The sequence below is a fragment of the Fusarium sambucinum genome, chromosome II (genome assembly GCF_050947815.1).
Source record: "Fusarium sambucinum isolate potato_lamoka chromosome II, whole genome shotgun sequence".
Taxonomy (NCBI): domain Eukaryota; kingdom Fungi; phylum Ascomycota; class Sordariomycetes; order Hypocreales; family Nectriaceae; genus Fusarium; species Fusarium sambucinum.
Window position 1 is genome coordinate 1,692,571 of NC_139293.1, and position 20,431 is coordinate 1,713,001.

Sequence of the window (20,431 nt, forward strand, 5' to 3'; positions counted from 1 at the left end):
ACGCTCCGTCTCTTCCCGATGTCTTGGTAAAGGCCAGTCTTCACTGCTAACAATTTTACTTCTCAGCTGGATTGAGTCCGTCACGAGTCCATATCTGAGTGCGGTTTTTGTTTGGCATGGCACGAAATTTGCTGCCAATGGCCCAGACTCTCTCGACCACGGGGGCCGGAATTGCAATAGCCATTCGCAACGACATACTAACTGGCGGGCTGTCCGAGTTGGAGCAATGTGGTATCGGCGGCGCATTTGATTCGTCCGTCACACGCGGGTCGAGCAAGGGTTCTACAACAACAACGATCTCAGAAGTGACCTTGAAGGACGTCGCGAATCGTCTAGGCTGAGAAAGTGCTGCTGGGCGTCTGGGGAAAGACCGGCAGTTATTGCATCGAGCATGAAATCAAGTGTTTCATGAAAATAGATCCCGTCGTTGATGCGGAACTAATCTGTTGTTCTGAGGTTCTAAGTGCTTCAACCAAGATGGGCAGCCACTGTGTCTGTGGTCTAGAGTGAAAAGTCAAGCTCTAGACCTCTTCAGGAGAACTCTACCGACTCTGCTCATCAATATAAAGCCGTGGCTCGTGTTCATCTTGAGCATGCGATCAAGATCTGCCCCTCCAAGTACCCCCACCGACTGGTTGGTCCCAGGATCGACGAACTGCGTTGAGCGACCCCTCCTCGTGGTGTTTACAATGGCCTGTATTGTAGACTCGTCCATACCAGAGAAGCGCCTCATGTACTTGTATTAATGCATTTTCTCCATTCTCGTGGCCTTGTTGCCATCCACGTGCGAGGCATTTCTTCCAAGTTTTCTATGTGACCTCAATGTCTTGACAAAGAAAAGCATCGCTTCCCGCCTGTTGTCTGCTTCGTGCAGTGCCTTCTTCACGATCACCGACCAGCAGTCTACCATAAGCCGTCATGGTTTCTCAAATACAACAATTGGCTATGTCGCCATATCCTAGCCATGATCTCTCTGAGTTTCCCGAAGCCCTCAAGGGGAAGCGCATACTGCTTTGCACAGAGTCCTTTGGCCCTGTCAATGGTGTTAGTCGCACGACTTTGATGCTTGTTAACCATTTGCGGGCGAACGGAGCTTCTGTAGCAGTGGTCGCGCCACACAACCATACCGAACACAACACCTTCACTCCGCCTCCGTCACCCACCTTGTCTCCTGCAGATAAGCAACCTGAAGTCAGAGTATCTGGATATCCGCTTCCTTTCAACCCAGAATTGTCTATTGTATACCCTGTGCGCAACTCAACACTGTTCTCGAACACCTTTGGCGACGACTCTCCTGATTTGATCTATCTGGCATCACCTGCAAGTCTTGGTTTCCAAGTAATGCTCCAGCTACGACAGCAGCCTAGAGAAAAACAGATCCCGGTAATCTGCAACTTTCAGACCGATCTGGCTGGCTATTGCTCGATCCTCTTCCCCGCCCCTCTCAGCCATGTCGCCGTGTTCGCGTTTGCAGCTGTGCAGAGCTACTTGTTCAGTCACTCCTCGATCAAAACCATATTCTACCCTTCCAGCTTCGTGAAACGATACCTGATGGGTCAGAACGTCCCAGAAAACAAGCTTGAACTTCTGACGCGAGGTGTCAACACCGAACTTTTCAACCCAAGGATGAGGAGTGGGACGTTGCGAAAGCAACTGGCCCCGAACGGCGAGATTATTTTCGTAACGGTTTCCCGTATCGCTGGCGAGAAGGGTTTCGATTTTCTTGCCAAGGCTGCAAAGGAACTTGATGCTCGGGGGCTTAACTTCAAGCTGTACATCGTGGGTGGCAATCGTAACCCTGACGTGGAGAAGGAAGTGCAAGAGCTCTTCGACCCTCTAAGGGAGAAGGGCAAGGTTATTTTCGCAGGATTCAAGGTTGGAGAGGACTTGGCTGCTGCGTATGCCAGCGGTGACGTTTTCCTTCATTGTTCCATCACGGAAACTTTTGGTCTTGTTGTTTTGGAATCTATGGCTAGTGGTGTTCCCGTCGTAGCCCGAGACGAAGGTGGCCCGTCTGATATCGTTCAGCAAGGAGACAACGGATTTCTTGTTCTGCCGAACGATCTTGACGGGTTCGTAGCCAAGGCAATGAAACTCGGACGGGATCACAACCTCCGGGAGCAGATGGGTCACTCTGCCAGGGCTTACGCATGCGAGGCTACATGGGAAAAGATTAACAACAAGGTAGCATGGAGCATGGCTGACACCATCTCGGAGAGAAAGCGTGAGAGAGGAAGTCCTTCAAGTCGCACACCCTCAATCCTGAGAACATCGACAGAGCCGCTCATTCCAATTTATGGCTGGCTTATGATGAACGATGCTATACGCGAGACAGTCACACGAGGCATCGTTGACGCGCGACTGATGGGCGGGTTGGGTGTCATTCTCTCCTTCTGGATGGTGACTGGATGGTACATGGCGTTCACAGAATGTTTCCTCTGGGCCAAGGGGCGATGGAGGAGTGCGGAGAGGAGGTTGTCGGTCTCATAGTACGAGCTAGTCACTTCGTGGCGTTTTGATGGTCTAGATTGTTCAAAGGAGTTGGATGTTTTGATGTTTGCTTTACAATCGTATTGGACAGTCCTTACAGTAAGCGTTGGAGTTGATACAATTATGAGACTAGGATGTGGCTCTCTTTTACATAGCGTTTATAGATTACGATACCAAGAACTTGCTTTGCACATTTGATACCGACAAGCTGATACAACGTCATGTTACAAGGATACCGGCTCTGGGGATATCCGGGTCACAGCAACATACGATAGTGTTTCATGTGGAAGCCGTCCCACCACTCCCCTCACCTCACGCCAAATTTTCACAACGAAAGGAACGTCATAGGGGGTTGTTCAGCCATTCAGCGGCTAGTGAATTGTTACTATGAGAGTACTATCTAGGTAGATGTAATAGTGTAGGAAGGGAATCTAGAGACCTTTTATGCGGTCGGATATCAACTAAAAAAACATAGGGTGCCATAATAAACCGGCATACAAAACAAGACGCTTATGAGAGTTAAAGTGGTAGAAAAATTGACAACGCTGTGCATGGCCGTTATAATAATGAAGAAATTTCGCTTGATTATTCACGCCCTGACAGATCATATCGTTGCTTTTCTGGGCATAGTAACGGCTTGTCTGCGCTGGTACATGAGGGCATAGTTGTAGCGCTCGTAGGTTCCGAAACCGACGGCTATCACAAAGGCCAGCAGCCATATGCTCGTGATGATCAATCCGATGGGGAAGACCATGAGCTCCACGCCAGGCAAGATGAAGGCGACGGTGCCGTTGTTGAGAGCGGCAATCTGCTCGTCGACTGCGGCTTGGGCCATGGCAAAGTCGCCCAAGACAACGTCTTGGGAGAAGACACCGGTAAGGAAGGCGGCTTCGTTGACTGAGACATTTGTTCGGATCATAGCTCCACTGCTGTTGCGGGCAGTGAGGGTAAGAATTGGCATGAGATGGGATTCGAGCTCGTCCCTGGTATTGGGTTAGTAAATGAAGCGATGAGTGAGATAACTAGCGTGAGAACTTACATAGTCATGTTACCCGTCATCTTGTCAGCGTTGATCCTGCCAACCAGCATGTATGATCGCAGCAACTCCATTCCTCCATCGGCTCTCTTGCTCATGCTTGGCTTCTTGCCAACCAAGCCTGTGCCGTTCACATCGTTGGGCTGAACGGGCATAACACTTGCGCCATTGAATGAGATGCCGACATTGATATCTTCTGGTGCCACAGAGGCGAAACTACCTCTGGCCTGCGATACTTGGTATAATCGCAGATCAGCCTCGAAAACGCCAGTCTTCATATCCAAAGATGGCAAGTTGTAGCACAAGCAGGTCCCTGAGGGATTCGTGCTCTTGTGAAGGCCTCCAAGGGCGGTTCGGCATGCAGAGTTGGTGTTCATGTTCCATGCCGTCATGTTCATTGAGCCATCCTTGTTGAGAGGGATCTCACCAGCAGGGGCCTGATCGGCTGTGGAGTTCTGACCATCGCGCTCGGATAGTGATTCCGTTGTTAGCAGGGCAGCGTATGGTCGGTTGAGAACATCATCGACAGTTCGGTGGAGGAGAGAGTCGAGGGATGATGATAGTGATTGTGCTGAGGCTGAGAGGGCGAAGAGGGCTGTAGCCGCGAGGCGAAGTGACAAAGCCGGAGCCATTATTTCCTGATATCTCTTTTCCTAGCTCTTCCGGAACGCGCTTCTCTGCGTCTCTGTCTCTTCGTCCCTGAGTGATTTGTTGATATCCGTGATAATGTAGCGTAATCCTTCGTTTTTTCCAGCCCGGTTTTCGTTTTGATTAGGTGAGCAATTAATTTTTCCGACCTGCGGTAAGAATTGAATCGAATCGTGTCACTGCCGTAAAGTGATTGTGTTTATTCTGAGTAGTTGTGGGTATCTCAAAATCCCAAGTGAGTCGTGGCGAGCAGCAAATCGTCGTGAGATCAAAAATAGCTCCGCCACCCGCAAATATCAGACCTTATTATATATAAGTCGTAAGGAAGACAGAAACAAGTAAAAAGATCGAGGATCAGCCCGAAGAGCGGATCGCCTAGAATAAAAGAAGAAAGTCGACTGGGGGTAACCAAAAAAGAATACTAGGTAATAAACAAGGGGGTAAAGAATCGAAGTTGAAAAAAAGAGGGACCAGCCCACGCGCAGCTAGAATCGTACCAGACCAAGAACTGACCTGAACTGACTTGACTTTTAACAGCTAAAAGAACGAGATTACGGGGACCCGGTTCAGCGGCACGGCAGCTTCTTTTAGCTGGGCGTGGGTTGCAAGGGTTCCTATGCCGATTTGGGTCTTGATATAATATGGTTGGCTGATATAGATCCTCGAGTCGCTGAGACGAGAACCCATGAGCGCCTATGAACACAAGATTTGTGATATAGGTGACATCTACTGGCATCGTGAAGGGATTCATGCTTCACAATGGCAAAAATCAAAACACATTCGGGCTTGTCGGAGTACCAGCATTGTCTCGGTTGTGTTCTGGACTTGTCGCAACTTGCCAGGGCCCTGACCTAAGCCAAGCTCTTGGTTCCCTCGCTGATGGTGGCAGTGTCAAGATCGGTATGCGGAGACTAGCGTAGTACGACGTACACTGGCCATAGAGAACAGGGCACGGCACAGCAGAATGTCCGTTGATGCTGGTGGTTGTGGTGGATGGTGTAGTTTCAGGTTGAACAAGGGAGTTGCTTGTGGGAGTTGAAGATAAACTGGAGTAGTGTGACTTGATCTACGAAACATAGCGTGCAAGCCATCAATACTCTGATGTGATAATAGACATGTTCAAGTTCTCATACCACTATCTAATTCATTGTTTTCCTAAAATTAAAATACACATCATTCACAATATGTCGTCTCCATATCCAAGTCCATAATCCCAGTCTGCCAAGTCGGCCAAGTAGAGACCACCATCGGCCACTCTAACCTGCATAAGCAAGCCCGTCCCGTGCCAACCAGAACTAGGGGCATCGGCTGCCCTAAGCCAGGGGAATCTTCAGGGCATCACCCCTGTTCCACATGGCGTCTCGCCCACTAGCATTTCGGCTCATTTCCACCACCGCCAAGCCTCCAGATCTCTGCAGCGTCAGTCCATAGTGAGCCGGTGATGGCTTCATTTCTGACGGTTATTTGGCGGTTTTAAAGGAAATGAATTTTTCCATTCACTAGAGATTCTCCCGTCCTGGCGCTTCGTGACATTCCCACCAGAGTTTTATGAAACATGGCATCTGGTGATTTTAAAAAGTCGCCTGCCAAATGTTATCTAGCGCCAAGGTCCAGGGGCAAGAAATATTGAGTCAGACTCTTTATCTCAACTGTTTGAATGTGGATTCTGTCAAAGAGGAGTCAGCGCCTGATAAAGCGAACAGTGAGTAACTGAGGAGGTCAGAAACGGTGTCGAGACGGCCTGGAGACGGTGAAACCATTTTGCAACAGGAAACTCGAGCTTCCGGATGACAGCTTGACGGGCCACTGTATGATCGCCTTAGAAACGCCTCCCCATAACAGACGCCTAATAATTGTCATTAGGGCATAGAAACCAACAGATAGGAGAACGAAACCTGCAAGATCAGTATTATCACTATCTGCTTCCAGGGGTTTACGTTACTTCGATAAGTTCTAGGCCTATAACATGAATCCAAACATCTTGGCGGTTGCAGTGGCTCAGACTACGACGATACTACGCTGCCAAACATTGCAAAACAATGAGGCTTTTTTCTCTCTTTCTTGGATAAGCGAGACGCTTCAAGAAACGAATTACCAAGTCGGAGAATAAAGAGTTTACGTGTTTCTTCACATGATCACCGTCGCTGGTTTATTGATCTTGTTAAGTTCTTGGAGGGTATATCTCGCAGTGAAATGATAGTAGATATAGCCCGCATTACAGCAGTACAGATATGTGTGGTATAATACGCTCCTTTCTATATATGCTTGAAGCCAGGTGATGTTGTAGTGTAATCGTTAATCGCCGTTGGGCACTGACGGCTTCACTCGGAGGAATCGAGGCAGTTCTCTCCATGGCATAGACCTTAACCAAAACAGACATATAACTGCGATTCTCCCCCACTACTCAATTCGCATATACATGTATACATGTTCAATTTCCTAACAGTCAGTTGTCCGACTCTCGTATACTGTCTTCGTATAATATTCTCAATCCTGTGATAGAATACCCGCTACCGGAGATGCCATCTTGGCAAAGCGTGTGGCTGTGCTCATTCAATGCCACAAGCATAATAGCCAGAGCCATGTCACTAGCATCTCCAGGGTATATACATGGGCACGTTAATCATCCTTCTCCTCCGCTCCAGCCGGCAACATCCGGTGTTGATTATATTACAGCCGTAATTGCGTGGGGTGTCCTATAACAGGTATGAATGTACATAAGGTACCGTTTACTATTCGGTTTCGTGTAAAAGGATATGCAAATCGGTCTGTGTAGTCAACAGAAAACCAATTGAGCTCTAGCAATCTTGAGAACGTCAGAGACAATGGCGATTACGGTAGGGATCATTACACAGCAGCCAAGGCGGTGAGAAGAATGACATCCATATCTCCTTACTCGTAGATTACTCATTGGTGAAGCTACCCTATGCTGCAAGGGTGATCTATTATTTTTTATGTCTGGTCTTCTTCAGCATTCTATAGTGCAACTCAGTTCGCCTATTAGAACACGAGCATTGGAAAGAATGCATAGCTTGAAGCTTATTTTTAGTAACGTTGATAAAAGAACAACGGTCAATGGCTGTTGATTCGCAAAGTGAAGCAATAAGTATGGGTATATGGAGGAGGTGAAAGAGGGGCGCTAGCTGTTGGCCTCCCGAAACACAATCTAGATTGCCTCTTACTGGGCTAGTCACTGAAGATCCCCTAAATCGACAGCGATGCATAATGCATTCGTTAGTTATTCGCTGACTCAAAGCTTCTCGTCTCTAGCAGATCATCAAAAGACACAATAGCTAGAAAGAATACTCTTCACCTTGAATTGTCACGTGGACTGACTGGCAATTGGATCCATTCCCAGGGGCGTCCTGCAAGTTGCCGTTAGCGCTGAACGTTTAATGGTGCAAGAGAGGAGAGGAGAGCAAAGCATAGACGTTAGCTACTGCGCCTCGTCACCTTCTATCTGTCATCATCACCTTGTTCTTGAAGAACAACCTCCGTATACTTTCTCTACGTTACTACACCATCATCAATAGACACTAAAATGGCAGACGCCGACCAGCCCACTGCGGCGCCTCAAGTCACTTACGCCTCAGGTAGAGTTGAGCATCAAGGCCAAGTTGATTCACCACCTGATCTGCGAATTATCCACTACAACGATGTTTATCACTTAGACTCTTCCAGTGCTGAGCCTGTGGGCGGTCTGCCGAGATTCATCTCCGTGTGCCGAGAGTACCAGGAGGGCGAGCAATTCAAGGATCAGCCTAAAGCCTTGACTCTCTTCTCCGGAGATGCCTTCAACCCCAGCTTGGAGAGTACAGTGACCAAGGGTGAGCCAACCTGACTTTAATGATGAGATTTCATTTATATTGACTACTTGGAACAGGTCAGCACATGGTTCCTGTCCTTGATCATGTTGGGACCGATTGCGCTTGCGTAGGGGTGTGTAGGCTATGCCATCCTTGACGACATGGTAACTAACGAGGCTCGATCTATAGAACCATGACTTCGACTTTGGTGTCAAACAATTTGAGCATCTCTCAAGTCAAAACAAGTTCCCCTGGCTGCTCGCCAATGTCATTGACCTTGATATTGGCAACGACACGCCCCTGGGCCATGCCAAAAAGACCCATATGATGACCACCTCCAACGGCATCAAGGTTGGTTTCATTGGTCTCGGTGAGCGAGAATGGCTTGAGACTATTAACAGTCTACCCCCAAATCTTGAGTACAGATCCGCTACCGCTGTTGCCAAAGAGCTTGTACCCAAGCTGCGCGAGGATGGCGCCGAGGTTGTTATCTGCCTGAGCCACATGCGTGAGCCAAATGACAACAAGTTGGCAGAGCAAACAGAAGGGCTCATCGATATCATCCTTGGAGGACACGACCACTTCTACAACCACAACTTCATCAACGGAACTCACGTGCTACGATCTGGTACCGACTTCAAGAACTTGAGTTACATTGAAGCTCGCCGTCAGGAGGGTGATGCGTCCAAGTGGGACTTTGACATCTGGCGTAGAGACATTGTCTCGTCTATCAAAGAGGACGAGAAGACGCTGGAAAAAGTTAACGAACTTACCTCCAAGTTAAACAAGTCTCTCGCCCGACCTGTCGGATATACGGCCACTCCTCTGGATGCTCGTTTCAGCACCGTCCGTCTTAAGGAGTCCAACATTGGAAATTTCGTCTGCGACGTTATGCGACAGCACCACAATGCCGATTGTACCATCATGGCTTCTGGAACCATTCGAGGTGATCAGATCTACCCCCCTGGTGCAATCCGCATCAAGGATATCACGACATGCTTTCCCTTTGAGGACCCTGTCGTATTACTCAGGGTGACAGGCCAGGCCATTTTTGATGCGCTTGAAAACAGTGTGGCCATGTACCCCGCTCTAGAAGGACGATTCCCTCAAGTCTCCAACATTCGTTTCGAGTTTGACCCATCGAAGCCTAGAGGGGAAAGAGTGCAGTGGGCAGAGATTGGTGGAAAGCCATATGAGCCTGAGAAGCTGTATGTTCTCTGCACCAGAGGGTACATGGGACGAGGAAAGGGTGCGTATACAAACCATGAATGACAGTGTACAGAAACTAACAAAGATGACAGATGGATTCACTAGCTTGCTGGTCAAGTCTGAAGGTGGAGATGCAGAGGAGATCATTGAAGAAGAGAATGGCATCCTCATCTCAGCCATGCTGCGCCAGTATTTCATGGGTCTTATGACAGTCGGACGTTGGAAGAACCTTGCCCAGCACTGGGTCAAGGTTGCCCAAAGCTGCGAAACGCCCGTGTCGCCTGTCCAGACCAAGTTCAATGTCGACTTCCCTGATATGGAGTCGGTCTCCAAAAATCTGCCCAAGGACAAGCGCGTCGAAGAAGTAGCAAAAGACACCAAAGATCCCTGGCATAAGTTCCTTAAGCGCCGCTTCAGCCTTAACGTCAAGCCCCACGAAGAAGACGATAGCAGCGAAGAGGAGGCAGACGAGAAGTCCGACCCCATGGTTGAAGATCCGGAGGACCCGGACGGTTCAAAGCTCGACCTTGAGATACTGCTGATGCGTAAGTTTTTCACAAAATGGGCCCTTAAGGCTGGAGTCAAGACCAGCATTTGCGATCCTCTCAAGCAGGGAGAGTACACGGTGGATTGGACAACATGCATCGCTCCCGTGGTTGATGGACGTATTATCATGACGGGCGCTTCTACACCGCAAAATTAGATAAGAGGATACAGAAAATAAATTAGCCTAAAAGCAGGACTAAGATAGCATGAAATAAGTAAATCGTTTTATCCCTGAGGTAAGTAGTTAAGCTTTCTGTAACCCCAGGGACTGCTTACTGTCTCTGTGTCTCACCATCCCATAAGCCAGCTACAAGGACATGGGCATTCGGTAATTGGAGCTTCTTTTAAATCGTCGCTAAAGATGCTAGGGTAGAAACCGTCTGAAGGTCTCGAATTCTGTCATGAAGGAGCAGGTCTCACAAAATTCTGCTTCCCCCTAAGCCTTTTAACATGGGACTATGCGAATAGTAACATATAGATTACTCCTCGCTTGTTGGAAGCCGGCAGGCAAATAGAAGTCGAAATTGCACAGAATATCCAGATGTTGTGTTACTCTAATGAATGTTACATGATCGATCGGCAGCGCCGCTCGAGCGTTGAGGAGATCCGAGACCTACCAAGGTACGGTGATCTCCTAATTCGATGTGATCTTGTTATCGCAAATGATAGGATATAGAGGTTTGCATTTCTAGCCAATACCTGCCGCCAGCATGGCGAGCATGTAAAACACTTGGTAGGTTATGTGCTGATCCTGATACTAAAGCAGCAATGTCGTACAAGTCTCAGAAATTGAGGCTCTACTGATGAGATATGTACCCAAGTATAACACGAATCGAAAGTGCTACGTAATCATTTACATCAATGGCCAGAATACAGCCTGACCGAGAGTACGAGCGTTGAATCGGTCCAAACATCGAGCGCAACAATATTAGGCATTTCTTGGTATGAGAGTTATGACATGGACGCCTCACCACATAGCTCCTCAAGATACTATCAAATGATTCAAGAGAATAGAATTTTTACTACCTCTTCAGCTCGTATAGGTGTACTAGATCCCTGACGCCACTTCATTCGCCTTGGTTTTGGTTATTCGCTAATGACTAAAGAATTGAAGTTGTGTAGCATAAGATTTGACTATGATAAGGTGTAAGGGACGAAATGATAAGAATGGAACTTGTGTTATGTATCTAAAAATCGAGACTGGTTCTACTCTTCCCTGATTTCGACATCTAACTTTTCGTCTATCGATATCATTGTTTCGTAGTCACATCGATGTAGTATCCCGAAGCCTTGGCCACAGGCGTTTACAAGTTCCCACTCTGAGGTAAGATAAACAGCAGTATCTGCAGCATCAGCCTCACTTCTGTAGGAGACGTTTCATCTTTAACCCACTCGAATATCTTTGACTTTCACCGACTCAAGGCGAAAAGCACAGCCTCACTCGCCCAATTAAACAAAGAAGAACAAGGAAGGATAACGTTTGGCTTTGAGGATCATTAGCTGTACTGGACTTGCCCAGGACATGGATTACGCCACTGCCCCCGGCTCACCGGTTTCCAGAAGCTGATCGACGCGATTGGACCTAGACGTTACGTAGAGAAAAAAGCAAACACAAACCGCCAAGTGGTTCATGGGGTACAAAAGTCTTAGAATTTGCGCTGAGAATCGCTTGAGTGGCGGACACATTTTGACCAGGTCAACTAAGATGAGCGCAAATCATCCAGGTCGAGCTGAAGCGAGGCTATAAGATTGCGTGTCGAAGCAACCATATTAGCCGCATGTTTGCTACTTCAAAAGGTCATGGTTGCGTCGACGGGAAAACATATGTCGTGATGAGCAAGTTAGGATAAAAAAGACCATGTCACCACTGCTAAAAACCACATCCAATCGATCCCAAAGGCAACAAAGAAATCACGACTATACGAGACCACGGCCTTACCGGGATGCTGGTACGTGGCGTAGAGAGCCATGAAAGCTGGTAGACCAACCAAACACCAAACGATCATCACAGCCCATCCCAGCTGAACTAGTGTATCCGTAGAGTTCAACTTCACACGACAGGATCATCATCCTTCGTAGATCACCGTAAGTGCCGAAGCTTCGAGACCATCCCGTGACATTCCCCTCATGCACCGAACCCTGTTATCGACTTTAAAGCTTTCAAGAGGCAGCCTATTTGCCTCTAGACAAGCGTTGACTAAAACCCCCTGAGGTTCGTTCTCCTATCATGGCTTTGTCCTCTTCTGAGCCGGAAGACCGGGTGTTACCGAGCCCGTAGCTTGCTTGCTAAACCGTCACTAGCTGTAACCTTGGACAGTAGGCGTCTTTTGGTATCTTGGGTCCGGAATAGCTTCCTGTTGGACCTTGGCTGGTACGGTTCTGCCCATGCCGTGCAAGCCGCGGCCATCTATGTCCGAGCGAACAGAGCAGAGAAGGGCACAAACCCCGTCTCTTTCTGTCCAACGATCCTTTTTATGTCGTATCCCCCGACCTCCTATCTCGTTTCGAAAACACCATCAAATATTCAGCTTCCATTACACCGGATAGTCACCAGAAACTCCAATCACGACTTTAAAGAGCTGATACGTTAGCCCGTTGGGCCGCTACCTCCGTCTTCCGGTTACACAACTAGCTTTTCGGTGTACGAGCAACGGAGAAATCGGACAAACCAGCATCTATTGCCGTATTGAAATCTGCATCTAATACATTTGGCAGCTCGGCCCGTGCTGCATTAGCTTCCGCATCCGGGAATCGATTGTGAGGCCCTCCTCTCAGCTTGTCATAGGGCGCATGCTCACCGACCGTTACCGACTTGTGCATGAGTGCCTGAAAGGCGAGGCGAGAGGGAGCTGAGTAAGGGGGCGGCGAAAAAGGTATATATCACCAAAGGGACTCTCTGCGGTTGGAGTCCTATTCGAGATATCGACTCGACTGTTGGAAGCTTGTGACAAGTTGTTGCTCATCAAGGTTCACTATACAAGATACTGGAGATAGACTCGTTCTCGTTCGAGATTCTCAGCTGCGTGTGGAAAGTTTACATCAAAAGGCCTTCCTTCAGCAGCTAGGAAAATAATGTCTCCTTCCAAAACTTGTAAAATGGAGCCTTGGAAGCTCACAGCATCTGAAGCTTTTGCTCAGATCCAAGCCGACAAGCTCTCAGTTCAAGAGTATGCGAAATCCCTTCTTGAGAGAATCGACGAACGAGATAAAGATATCCAAGCGTGGGCGTATCTAAACGAAGAGATCATAATGCAGCAAGCTAAGAACCTAGACGAGGTCCCCAAGAAGAATAGAGGGCCTCTTCACGGTCTTCCAATCGCTGTAAAGGATGTCATCTACACCAAGGGTAAGCCTCAAAAACGATACGATATGAATAGAGCTTACTATGGCACAGACATGCCAACCCAGTTCAACTCGCCGTTATACGATGGGCACTTCCCCGAAACAGACGCCGCTTCTGTTCAAATTCTTCGTCATGCTGGTGCCCTTATCTTCGGTATAGACTCTTTCGTCATTTTGTTTTCTTAAACTGACAGGTCAGGCAAAACAACAACATCGCAGTTCGCTGCTATTCACATCGGCCCCAAGACTCACAACCCCCATGATCTTATTCGAACTCCTGGGGGTTCCTCCAGTGGCTCTGGGGCAGCCGTGGCCGACTTTCAAGTCCCTATAGCACTTGGAACACAAACTGGTGGCTCTTTGATACGCCCAGCGTCCTTCAACGGTATCTATGGGTTCAAGCCAACATGGAACGCCGTCTCTCGCGAGGGCCAAAAGATCTATGCCCTGATGTACGACACTCTTGGGTGGTATGGGCGCTGTATCGAGGACATCATACTTCTGGCCGACGTCTTTGCACTCGAAGACGATGAGGATGAAGAGTCTAGCTTTCAGGGAATCGAAGGCGCACGCTTCGCCATTTGCAAGACCATTGTCTGGCCGATGGCCGGACCTGGTACGCAAGAAGCAGTCTCCCGAGCTGCAGATCTACTGAGATCCCACGGTGCCATTGTAGAAGAGCTCGATCTCCCCTCTGAATTCAATAATCTACCAGAATGGTATCGAATTGGTCTTCACACCGAGGGCCGGGCCACATTTCTACCCGAGTACCGCATTGGAAAGAACCACATGGGCCAAGTGTTGATTGAGCACGTTGAAAACGCCGATAACTTCAGTCGCAAGACACAGCTGAAGGCTCTCGACAGTATGGCTCGTTTAAGGCCAGTCTTTGATGAGATCGCTTCGCAGTATGCGGCTATCATCACCCCGAGTGTTCCTGACGAGGCCCCCGTTGGCATCGAGAGCACAGGAAGTCACATCTTTTGCTCTATGTGGAGTGTAAGTATAAGCGTCCACCTTCGTTAGCATAGCTGACAGTTACACAGGGTCTGCATACCCCTGTACTCAACGTTCCGGGCTTCAAGGGAGAACACGACATGCCGGTTGGCTTGTCCCTGGTAGCACCTCGTTACCGTGACCGCCATCTCCTCGAGGTCGGCAAAGCCGTCGGCGAAATATTCGAGGCCGAAGGAGGTTGGGAGACGAAGCTACCGTGAGAGAAAGAAGAGTGTACGAGTACGAATGTATTAAGAATCAAGATTGTAACGTCACATGACAGGCAAAAGGATATGGATGGCGCATGGGTACAATATGTACTTTTTAGGATAGCAGAAAACGACTCTGGCTACATAAAAGACGAAACAAGATCTAGTCACTTTACGCCGCTTTTTCCAACTCTTGAACTATTTAATTTTTGCACCCTAAGCTCAGGTCAGGCTTGAACCTTAAAAAACCCGAAGCATGTAAACCTACAGCTTTGCACTGAAGTTCTATAACAAAAGAGAACGCCAGGGTGAGTGGAAGAGGGACTGGTGTGGATAGCCCAGTCGGATATGAAATATGTGTCGGAGTCGAGAAGTAAGGCTGTCAGGCGACAACTTATTGCTTCGCAGGCAAGAGTTGATCAATGCATGCGATGGCCTGATCTTGTCAGATAGATCGCAGACACGGATTAGAAGCAAGAACTTACGTCTTCTGTCACGATACCCTGGTTTCGGAGGTAATGACCCATACTCTTAACGAGCTCGACTTGCTCATCGGGGTTGAGACTGGTGATTGCCGTCTCGAGCACTGATCCAAGGCTGACCTTGTGGATAGCAACGAAGGTGTGGAAGTACATGTAGGCGAAGAAACCCATGATAAACTGGCAGTCCATGCGATCAGTGATTCCTCCGTGTCCAGGAATAGAGTCGCCAAAGTCCTTGATCTTGAAGGTACGCTTGAGGCCGGAAGCAAAGAAACCACCGAAAGGAGCGATGAGAGAAGCAAATGTGGCCAGGTTGAGAGCGTGAATCTGCATAGGGGCAATGGTGAAGGAGAAGTTGGCGGTGTCAGGAAGGAAGAACAGCTCGGGCAGCTCGTATGTCTTGGGGAGGAAGACCGGGTTGGGGTCGCACTTGAGGCCGGTAAAGATGTTGGCTCCGAGGTCGTTGACAGGGCAGATGAAGAACTTGGATCGCATCATGATGTTGGACAGGAGCATGGCAAAGATGATGGTCATGATCCAAGCACCGACGAAGCCCTCGACGGTCTTCTTGGGAGACAGCTTGATGAGCTGAGTGCGACCAAACATAATGCCGCAGATGTAGGCGAAAATGTCGTTGGTGATGACCAGAGCTGCGGGCAAGAAGAACCAGATCATGCCCTCGAAGACGTTGTTCATGATGAAGTGAGCCTGGACAACAATGAGGTACAGAGCCATGTGAGTCCAGGCGAAGTTGGTGAACTGAAACTTGTAGTGGCCAGCTTGAAGAGAGGTCACAAAGAAGACGAAACCTGCTTCTTGTTAGCTCCGAAGCCCAGTTAGACAAGACTCAACTTACCGAAGACATAGAGAATGAAGCTGATGAAACGGTGGTGAGTGGCCAGAGGAAGCAGCACCTTGTCAACCAGGATAATGTGCTTGAAGTAGTAGATGACAGTCTCGCCGTAGAGGAAGTACATGGTAGTTGCCAGCCAGTACCAGTTGAGACTTTTAGTCGATCGAAGGGAACGGGCACGGCTGGGGACGTTGGCGATGGCAATAACCTCCTTGAACGAGACGATTTGTATAGCGGTAATGATGGTGATAATGTAGATGTGGCCCATAAAGAGCGCTGTAAAGAATAAAGCGAACATGACGAAGGTCCAGAACGTGCGAGTTATGAAGTTGGCCTTCTTCTTTTCATACTCGGCCTGCTTCTCGTTGGCTGGAGGCTGCTTCTGTATCAGTATCAGCGTTGCTCGTTCAACGATTTAGTGATGGCTGAAGCTCAACACTCAAGCTTTCCGGACCATCCTCCTAATTCCGATACTTACCTCGTTTACTGTTTCCAGCTGGCCCGAAGATTGGGACTTGAGCTGGGTTGGAGAACCACCATCTTCGCTGCTGAAGCTTGATCGTCGCCCGTCAGATCGGTTGGGGAACCTAACCCCTCTCTTTGATCGAGCCATAGTGTTGATTTGAATGCGCTATAGGTCGCTGTTTTTTCTTCTTTCTGATTACTACCAAGAATTCGGCAGCGAGGTTATCGTCGGCTGACGTCGTCTGGTTTGGTGGACGTCGAGTCGCTGGTGTAGCACAGGCTCTCGTTGAGTTTTTTGCGAAAAAGACAGTTGTCTATTCTCACAAAATTGCTTCAAGCGACCTGTGACGTCGTCGCGCAAGTTGGGGCAAGCTCGAAGGTAATTACGGGGTCGGGAGAAGGGTCTGGTCCCTGAAAAGAATCGTCAATCGGAAAAGGCTTGGCCTGTAGGAAGAAGAAAGGCGCCTCTAAGGAGCGGAAGCTGGCGGCGCGGATGAGTGGGCGAATATGCTCACGTCTAAGTTGTCGCGAATAATTCTTGACGATGATGGAAGAACAAGAAATGGTGGTTTTGAAAAGTCAATAGGCCGCACTTAGCCCCCCCAATCGACAGTGCAGTTCAGGCAGCTCAGCCTGGTAACATTTCTAAAAGTGGGTGGGATTTCAGTGCCACCCAGTGACGCTGCACTACTTCTGCTTGGGCTACTACTGCCAAGCAAACATCCTACGCAATCAAACACTAACAACATGACCAAATCTCACCTAAAATCTTGGGACTGACCAAAACAGGGACCAATTGAGTCCCTGTGCGCTGCGGCAGTGGCTTGACGTGTTCCGGCGGTTCCAGCGGACTTCCACTTGGGTTCCCCTCCTAATGCGCGTATGTAAAATTGCGTCAACAAGCCGACGGGACTTCGGAGTTCAAACGACATCCGATATCTTTTTGGGATGAAGGCATATTCGGACATGATGGACTGCCTCATCTCGGGTCTTATAATCTACGCGTATACCGATCAACATTCAATCCGAATATCCATCATCGGGAAATTGAGACGAAATGCCCCAGACGCAGGGGCTGATTAGCTGTGGAACCCCCGTCACTCGGTAATGGATCCATCTGACAGATCTGTTGAGATTCTTGTCGCTTGATAAATGGAGATTACAAAGATTCGGCAAAGCAAAGCGAAGCCCTAACAGCGATGGCATGAAATGCAGTAAAGCCACGTAGGACATCCCCAGCAGACCCGAATATCTGGTGTTTCTACTTGTATGAATACTAAAGTAATATCCACACTGTCTCTCAAATTACCTATGTATGTATTGTTAGTGTGCTCTGCTTGTCTTATAATCGTGGCTCGATTTGTAAACAAATTGCGAATTGAATGATTGGAAAACTAAATTCTGGGAGCATTTGAACTCAATATCCCAAGGATTGGGAAAATTGACAGGGGTCGCAATGCCTCTTCAATTCTTCAACAAGCTTGTTCAGAAGCTCTCAAAGCTTGTTTAATGAGAAATCAATGACGCACGCTTCTCTTCACATGCTTGACCTCCGCAAAATACTGCGCCTCAGTTTGTCTGGAGTGCCACAAAGCAATTGCCCGCCACACTTTAATGGAATTGAGCACGTGACTACGCGACGCGCTTTACAAGCCATTTCCTAACTGTTGCACAATACCGCGATAACAGACAATAACGGTAGATATGTTTCAACAATAATTATAAACCCACCTTTGTTCAATGGAGCTTTCCTCTCTCATGGGAATAACCATGAACGATGGATCTCGACGAATTCTCCGATGACGGCTTCGACGACCTTCCTGATAATGCCCTGCAAGAACTCGAGGACAATGCAATTCAATTCACCCAGGCGCAAGCCGCCTCGAGATCGGCAACACAACACCAGCGAGCCGGATCCCCTGAGGTCTACTGGATTGATGAAGATGATGATCTTGATACGACCGAAGTGACAAATGATGCTGGCTTGCCTATAGGGAGACCTGTTATAGACAGCAATCTGCCACGGAACGAGGCATCCCAACCCTACCCTCGACGACCCATCCCGCCTCCAAATCCAAATTGGAATCCAGTTATCGAGCCTTCGAAACGACGTCCTATAGGACAGCCGATCCAGCAACATGTCCATGCTGCACCACCCAATCAGCCCATGTATACTTCTCAGCAGTTCCAAACACAGAGTTCCAACTTCGCTCGTGCTCAACCAAGCCAATTCGCTCGACCTCCCCTTCCTCAGAATCGGACCACAGCTCCTGAGCAGCACCAAAATCGTCCTGGCGATATCTTGTCGGCTCTCCAACAGCGAGTCGTCGTTCTCGAGGACCAACTCAAAGCGGCTTTGGGGGAGGCTTCCATTGTCCGGTCCAATTTCGTCAAATCCAACGAGGCGCACGCTGCAGAGGTTGCTCGCTTGAACAAAATTAATGCCGAGCAGCTAGCAAAGCAAGAGCGGATTGCTGAAGCAGCCGTTGCCGCTCAACAAAATGCCGATACCGAACTACAATTTCTTCAGCGTGATATGAGGGAGGTCAATGACCGTGTTCGCCGAAAGGAGCCCACTGCGGGCGCTTCTGGGGGACTCTCGACCCCTAAGAAAGCCTCTAAGACATGGGTCGCTGATGGGTTTGACGAAATGGATATTGCCCTAAGTCCAAGCAAAGGACAAGGACGAAGTAGGAATTCTGGGGCGATAGCACTGCATGTTGGCGAGAGGACACCAAGCAAAGGGAAAAGGAAACGGCCGACGGTCGACAGCCCTGTGATGCCATTGGAGACTCATATGGACAGCTTTGCTAGTAGCAATGGTAAAACCGAGCCTCCAGCTCAACAAGCACCGATTGTGGTTGCACCACCCCCTGCTGTACCATTCGAGGTTCGTCGATACTTTGCGTTTCGTTGGATATGATGCTGACCAGATCTAGTTTCTGAAGCTCGTGCTTGACCACGGCACTCGTCGGCCAACCTTTGACGTGCTATCTCGCTTTCACTTTCCGGATGATCCAGAAACCTCCTTCTCTGCGATTGTGTTCCAGAAAATACCCCTGATGGGGGATCCTCATCGACCAATGCAACTGCTCGTGGATTTTGCGAATCTCATGAGCGGCATTTGGACCCGATGTCAAGCGGACCAACTGTGGGAACCCATCAAGTATGTGCTTTCGCTGATATCCTTCACATTCTCACTTCACGCCTCAGAAGTCGCTCCTTTTGTGATTCCCAACTTGGCAGCGCCGGCGCAAGCAACAATATGCACACTCGCTGAATGGCAAAATCGCATTCCTGAAGGCGAAGAGCAATTGAAAAACTCTGAATTTCAGTCTATGAAGCGGCATATCAAAATTGTGGACATCCTCTCAGTCTTTTATACGTGTTCGCTGGCTTGCGCTGCTGCACTTGATGTGACTGAGGACGAGGTTAAGTCACAGGCGGCAATGTTTTGGAGCTGCATATCTCCTGATCTGGTTTATAAACTCCTGAGTCCCAAACAAGAGTTACCTGATATCTTGGGAATGCTTGAGCTATTAACCACATGTTCACTTCCAGACTCACTTGGTCCCATTACGGAGAGAGAATCTCCTGTGGCTAGTCATGTCATCAATCACGTTACAAACAAGCTTACAGATTACCATTCGTCGGTGAAAAGTCGTGAGCAGAAGAGCACTTTGTACCTGACTGCCTTGCGAACACTGATTTCCTTCTCTCGCTATCCCCTTGGTGCGATGGAACTCGCATCTCACAGTCTTGCACTACCTCGGCTCGTGGCCTGTCTCAGCTCGTCTATAGACGAGTTATATGATCTACCTATTCCGTCCAACATTTTGCCGCCTAATGCTGAGACGGATGGCTTGCGATGGGGATCGGAGGCGGCTTCGTACTCAGCGAGCCTGTACAAAATCATTGCCAAATGTGTTTTCTTGATCCACCGCCTAGTGACAGGCCCCGATACTGCCAACATTGCAGAAATCAGCCAGAAGCTGTCCACGACGCATGGTGGGAGCCAGCGATATCTTCTTGCCCTGGGAAGGCTCACATTTGCAGAAGAGGATCTTGTGATAGAGGCAGGGATTGATGGGGAGACAGTTGAAGCAGCACACGAATTACTTGAACTAGCGGTAACGCCAGATGAGGGCGAGATTGTGAGCGGAGCATTTGGAGTCTAGCACTATGGGACTGCATCTCTGGCGTTTGGATGAATCGCGGGTTTGGTCTCTGAGTTGGGTTATAGTTTCTATGGCCACCAGCAATTGGCGTTTTTGGGGATGGGGTTAGATGATACCACGAGACGATGCGTCAAAATCCCAGACATAGACTGAAGCATACAATATTGCATT

At 48.7% G+C, this 20,431-nt stretch overlaps 6 protein-coding genes across 6 annotated transcripts; 4 read left to right on the top strand and 2 right to left on the bottom strand.

Annotated features, from left to right (window-relative positions):
• Positions 1-918: 918 nt before the first annotated feature.
• Positions 919-2,490, top strand: FSST1_007355 (glycosyltransferase family 4 protein; the record flags this gene model as incomplete). Its single annotated transcript, XM_083224131.1, has 1 exon — positions 919-2,490. One exon carries the CDS (start codon positions 919-921, stop codon positions 2,488-2,490), a length of 1,572 nt encoding a protein of 523 aa, XP_083083316.1.
• Positions 2,491-3,094: 604 nt separating this feature from the next.
• Positions 3,095-4,158, bottom strand: FSST1_007356 (uncharacterized protein; the record flags this gene model as incomplete). The annotated part of the gene is made up of 2 exons (XM_083224132.1): positions 3,095-3,473; positions 3,530-4,158. The coding sequence occupies 2 exons, from the start codon at positions 4,156-4,158 to the stop codon at positions 3,095-3,097; spliced, it is 1,008 nt and encodes a 335-aa protein (XP_083083317.1).
• Positions 4,159-7,715: 3,557 nt separating this feature from the next.
• On the top strand, positions 7,716-9,892 carry FSST1_007357 (Metallo-dependent phosphatase-like protein; the record flags this gene model as incomplete). The annotated part of the gene is made up of 4 exons (XM_083224133.1): positions 7,716-8,001; positions 8,058-8,113; positions 8,170-9,229; positions 9,282-9,892. The coding sequence occupies 4 exons, from the start codon at positions 7,716-7,718 to the stop codon at positions 9,890-9,892; spliced, it is 2,013 nt and encodes a 670-aa protein (XP_083083318.1).
• Positions 9,893-12,831: 2,939 nt separating this feature from the next.
• On the top strand, positions 12,832-14,294 carry FSST1_007358 (amidase; the record flags this gene model as incomplete). The annotated part of the gene is made up of 4 exons (XM_083224134.1): positions 12,832-13,081; positions 13,130-13,231; positions 13,277-14,076; positions 14,124-14,294. 4 exons carry the CDS (start codon positions 12,832-12,834, stop codon positions 14,292-14,294), a joined length of 1,323 nt encoding a protein of 440 aa, XP_083083319.1.
• Positions 14,295-14,676: 382 nt separating this feature from the next.
• FSST1_007359 (phosphatidate cytidylyltransferase) lies at positions 14,677-16,230 on the bottom strand (the record flags this gene model as incomplete). Its single annotated transcript, XM_083224135.1, has 4 exons — positions 14,677-14,718; positions 14,768-15,573; positions 15,621-15,999; positions 16,096-16,230. The coding sequence occupies 4 exons, from the start codon at positions 16,228-16,230 to the stop codon at positions 14,677-14,679; spliced, it is 1,362 nt and encodes a 453-aa protein (XP_083083320.1).
• A 1,629-nt stretch (positions 16,231-17,859) lies between these two features.
• Positions 17,860-20,260, top strand: FSST1_007360 (uncharacterized protein; the record flags this gene model as incomplete). The annotated part of the gene is made up of 2 exons (XM_083224136.1): positions 17,860-18,972; positions 19,022-20,260. The coding sequence occupies 2 exons, from the start codon at positions 17,860-17,862 to the stop codon at positions 20,258-20,260; spliced, it is 2,352 nt and encodes a 783-aa protein (XP_083083321.1).
• Positions 20,261-20,431: the final 171 nt, after the last annotated feature.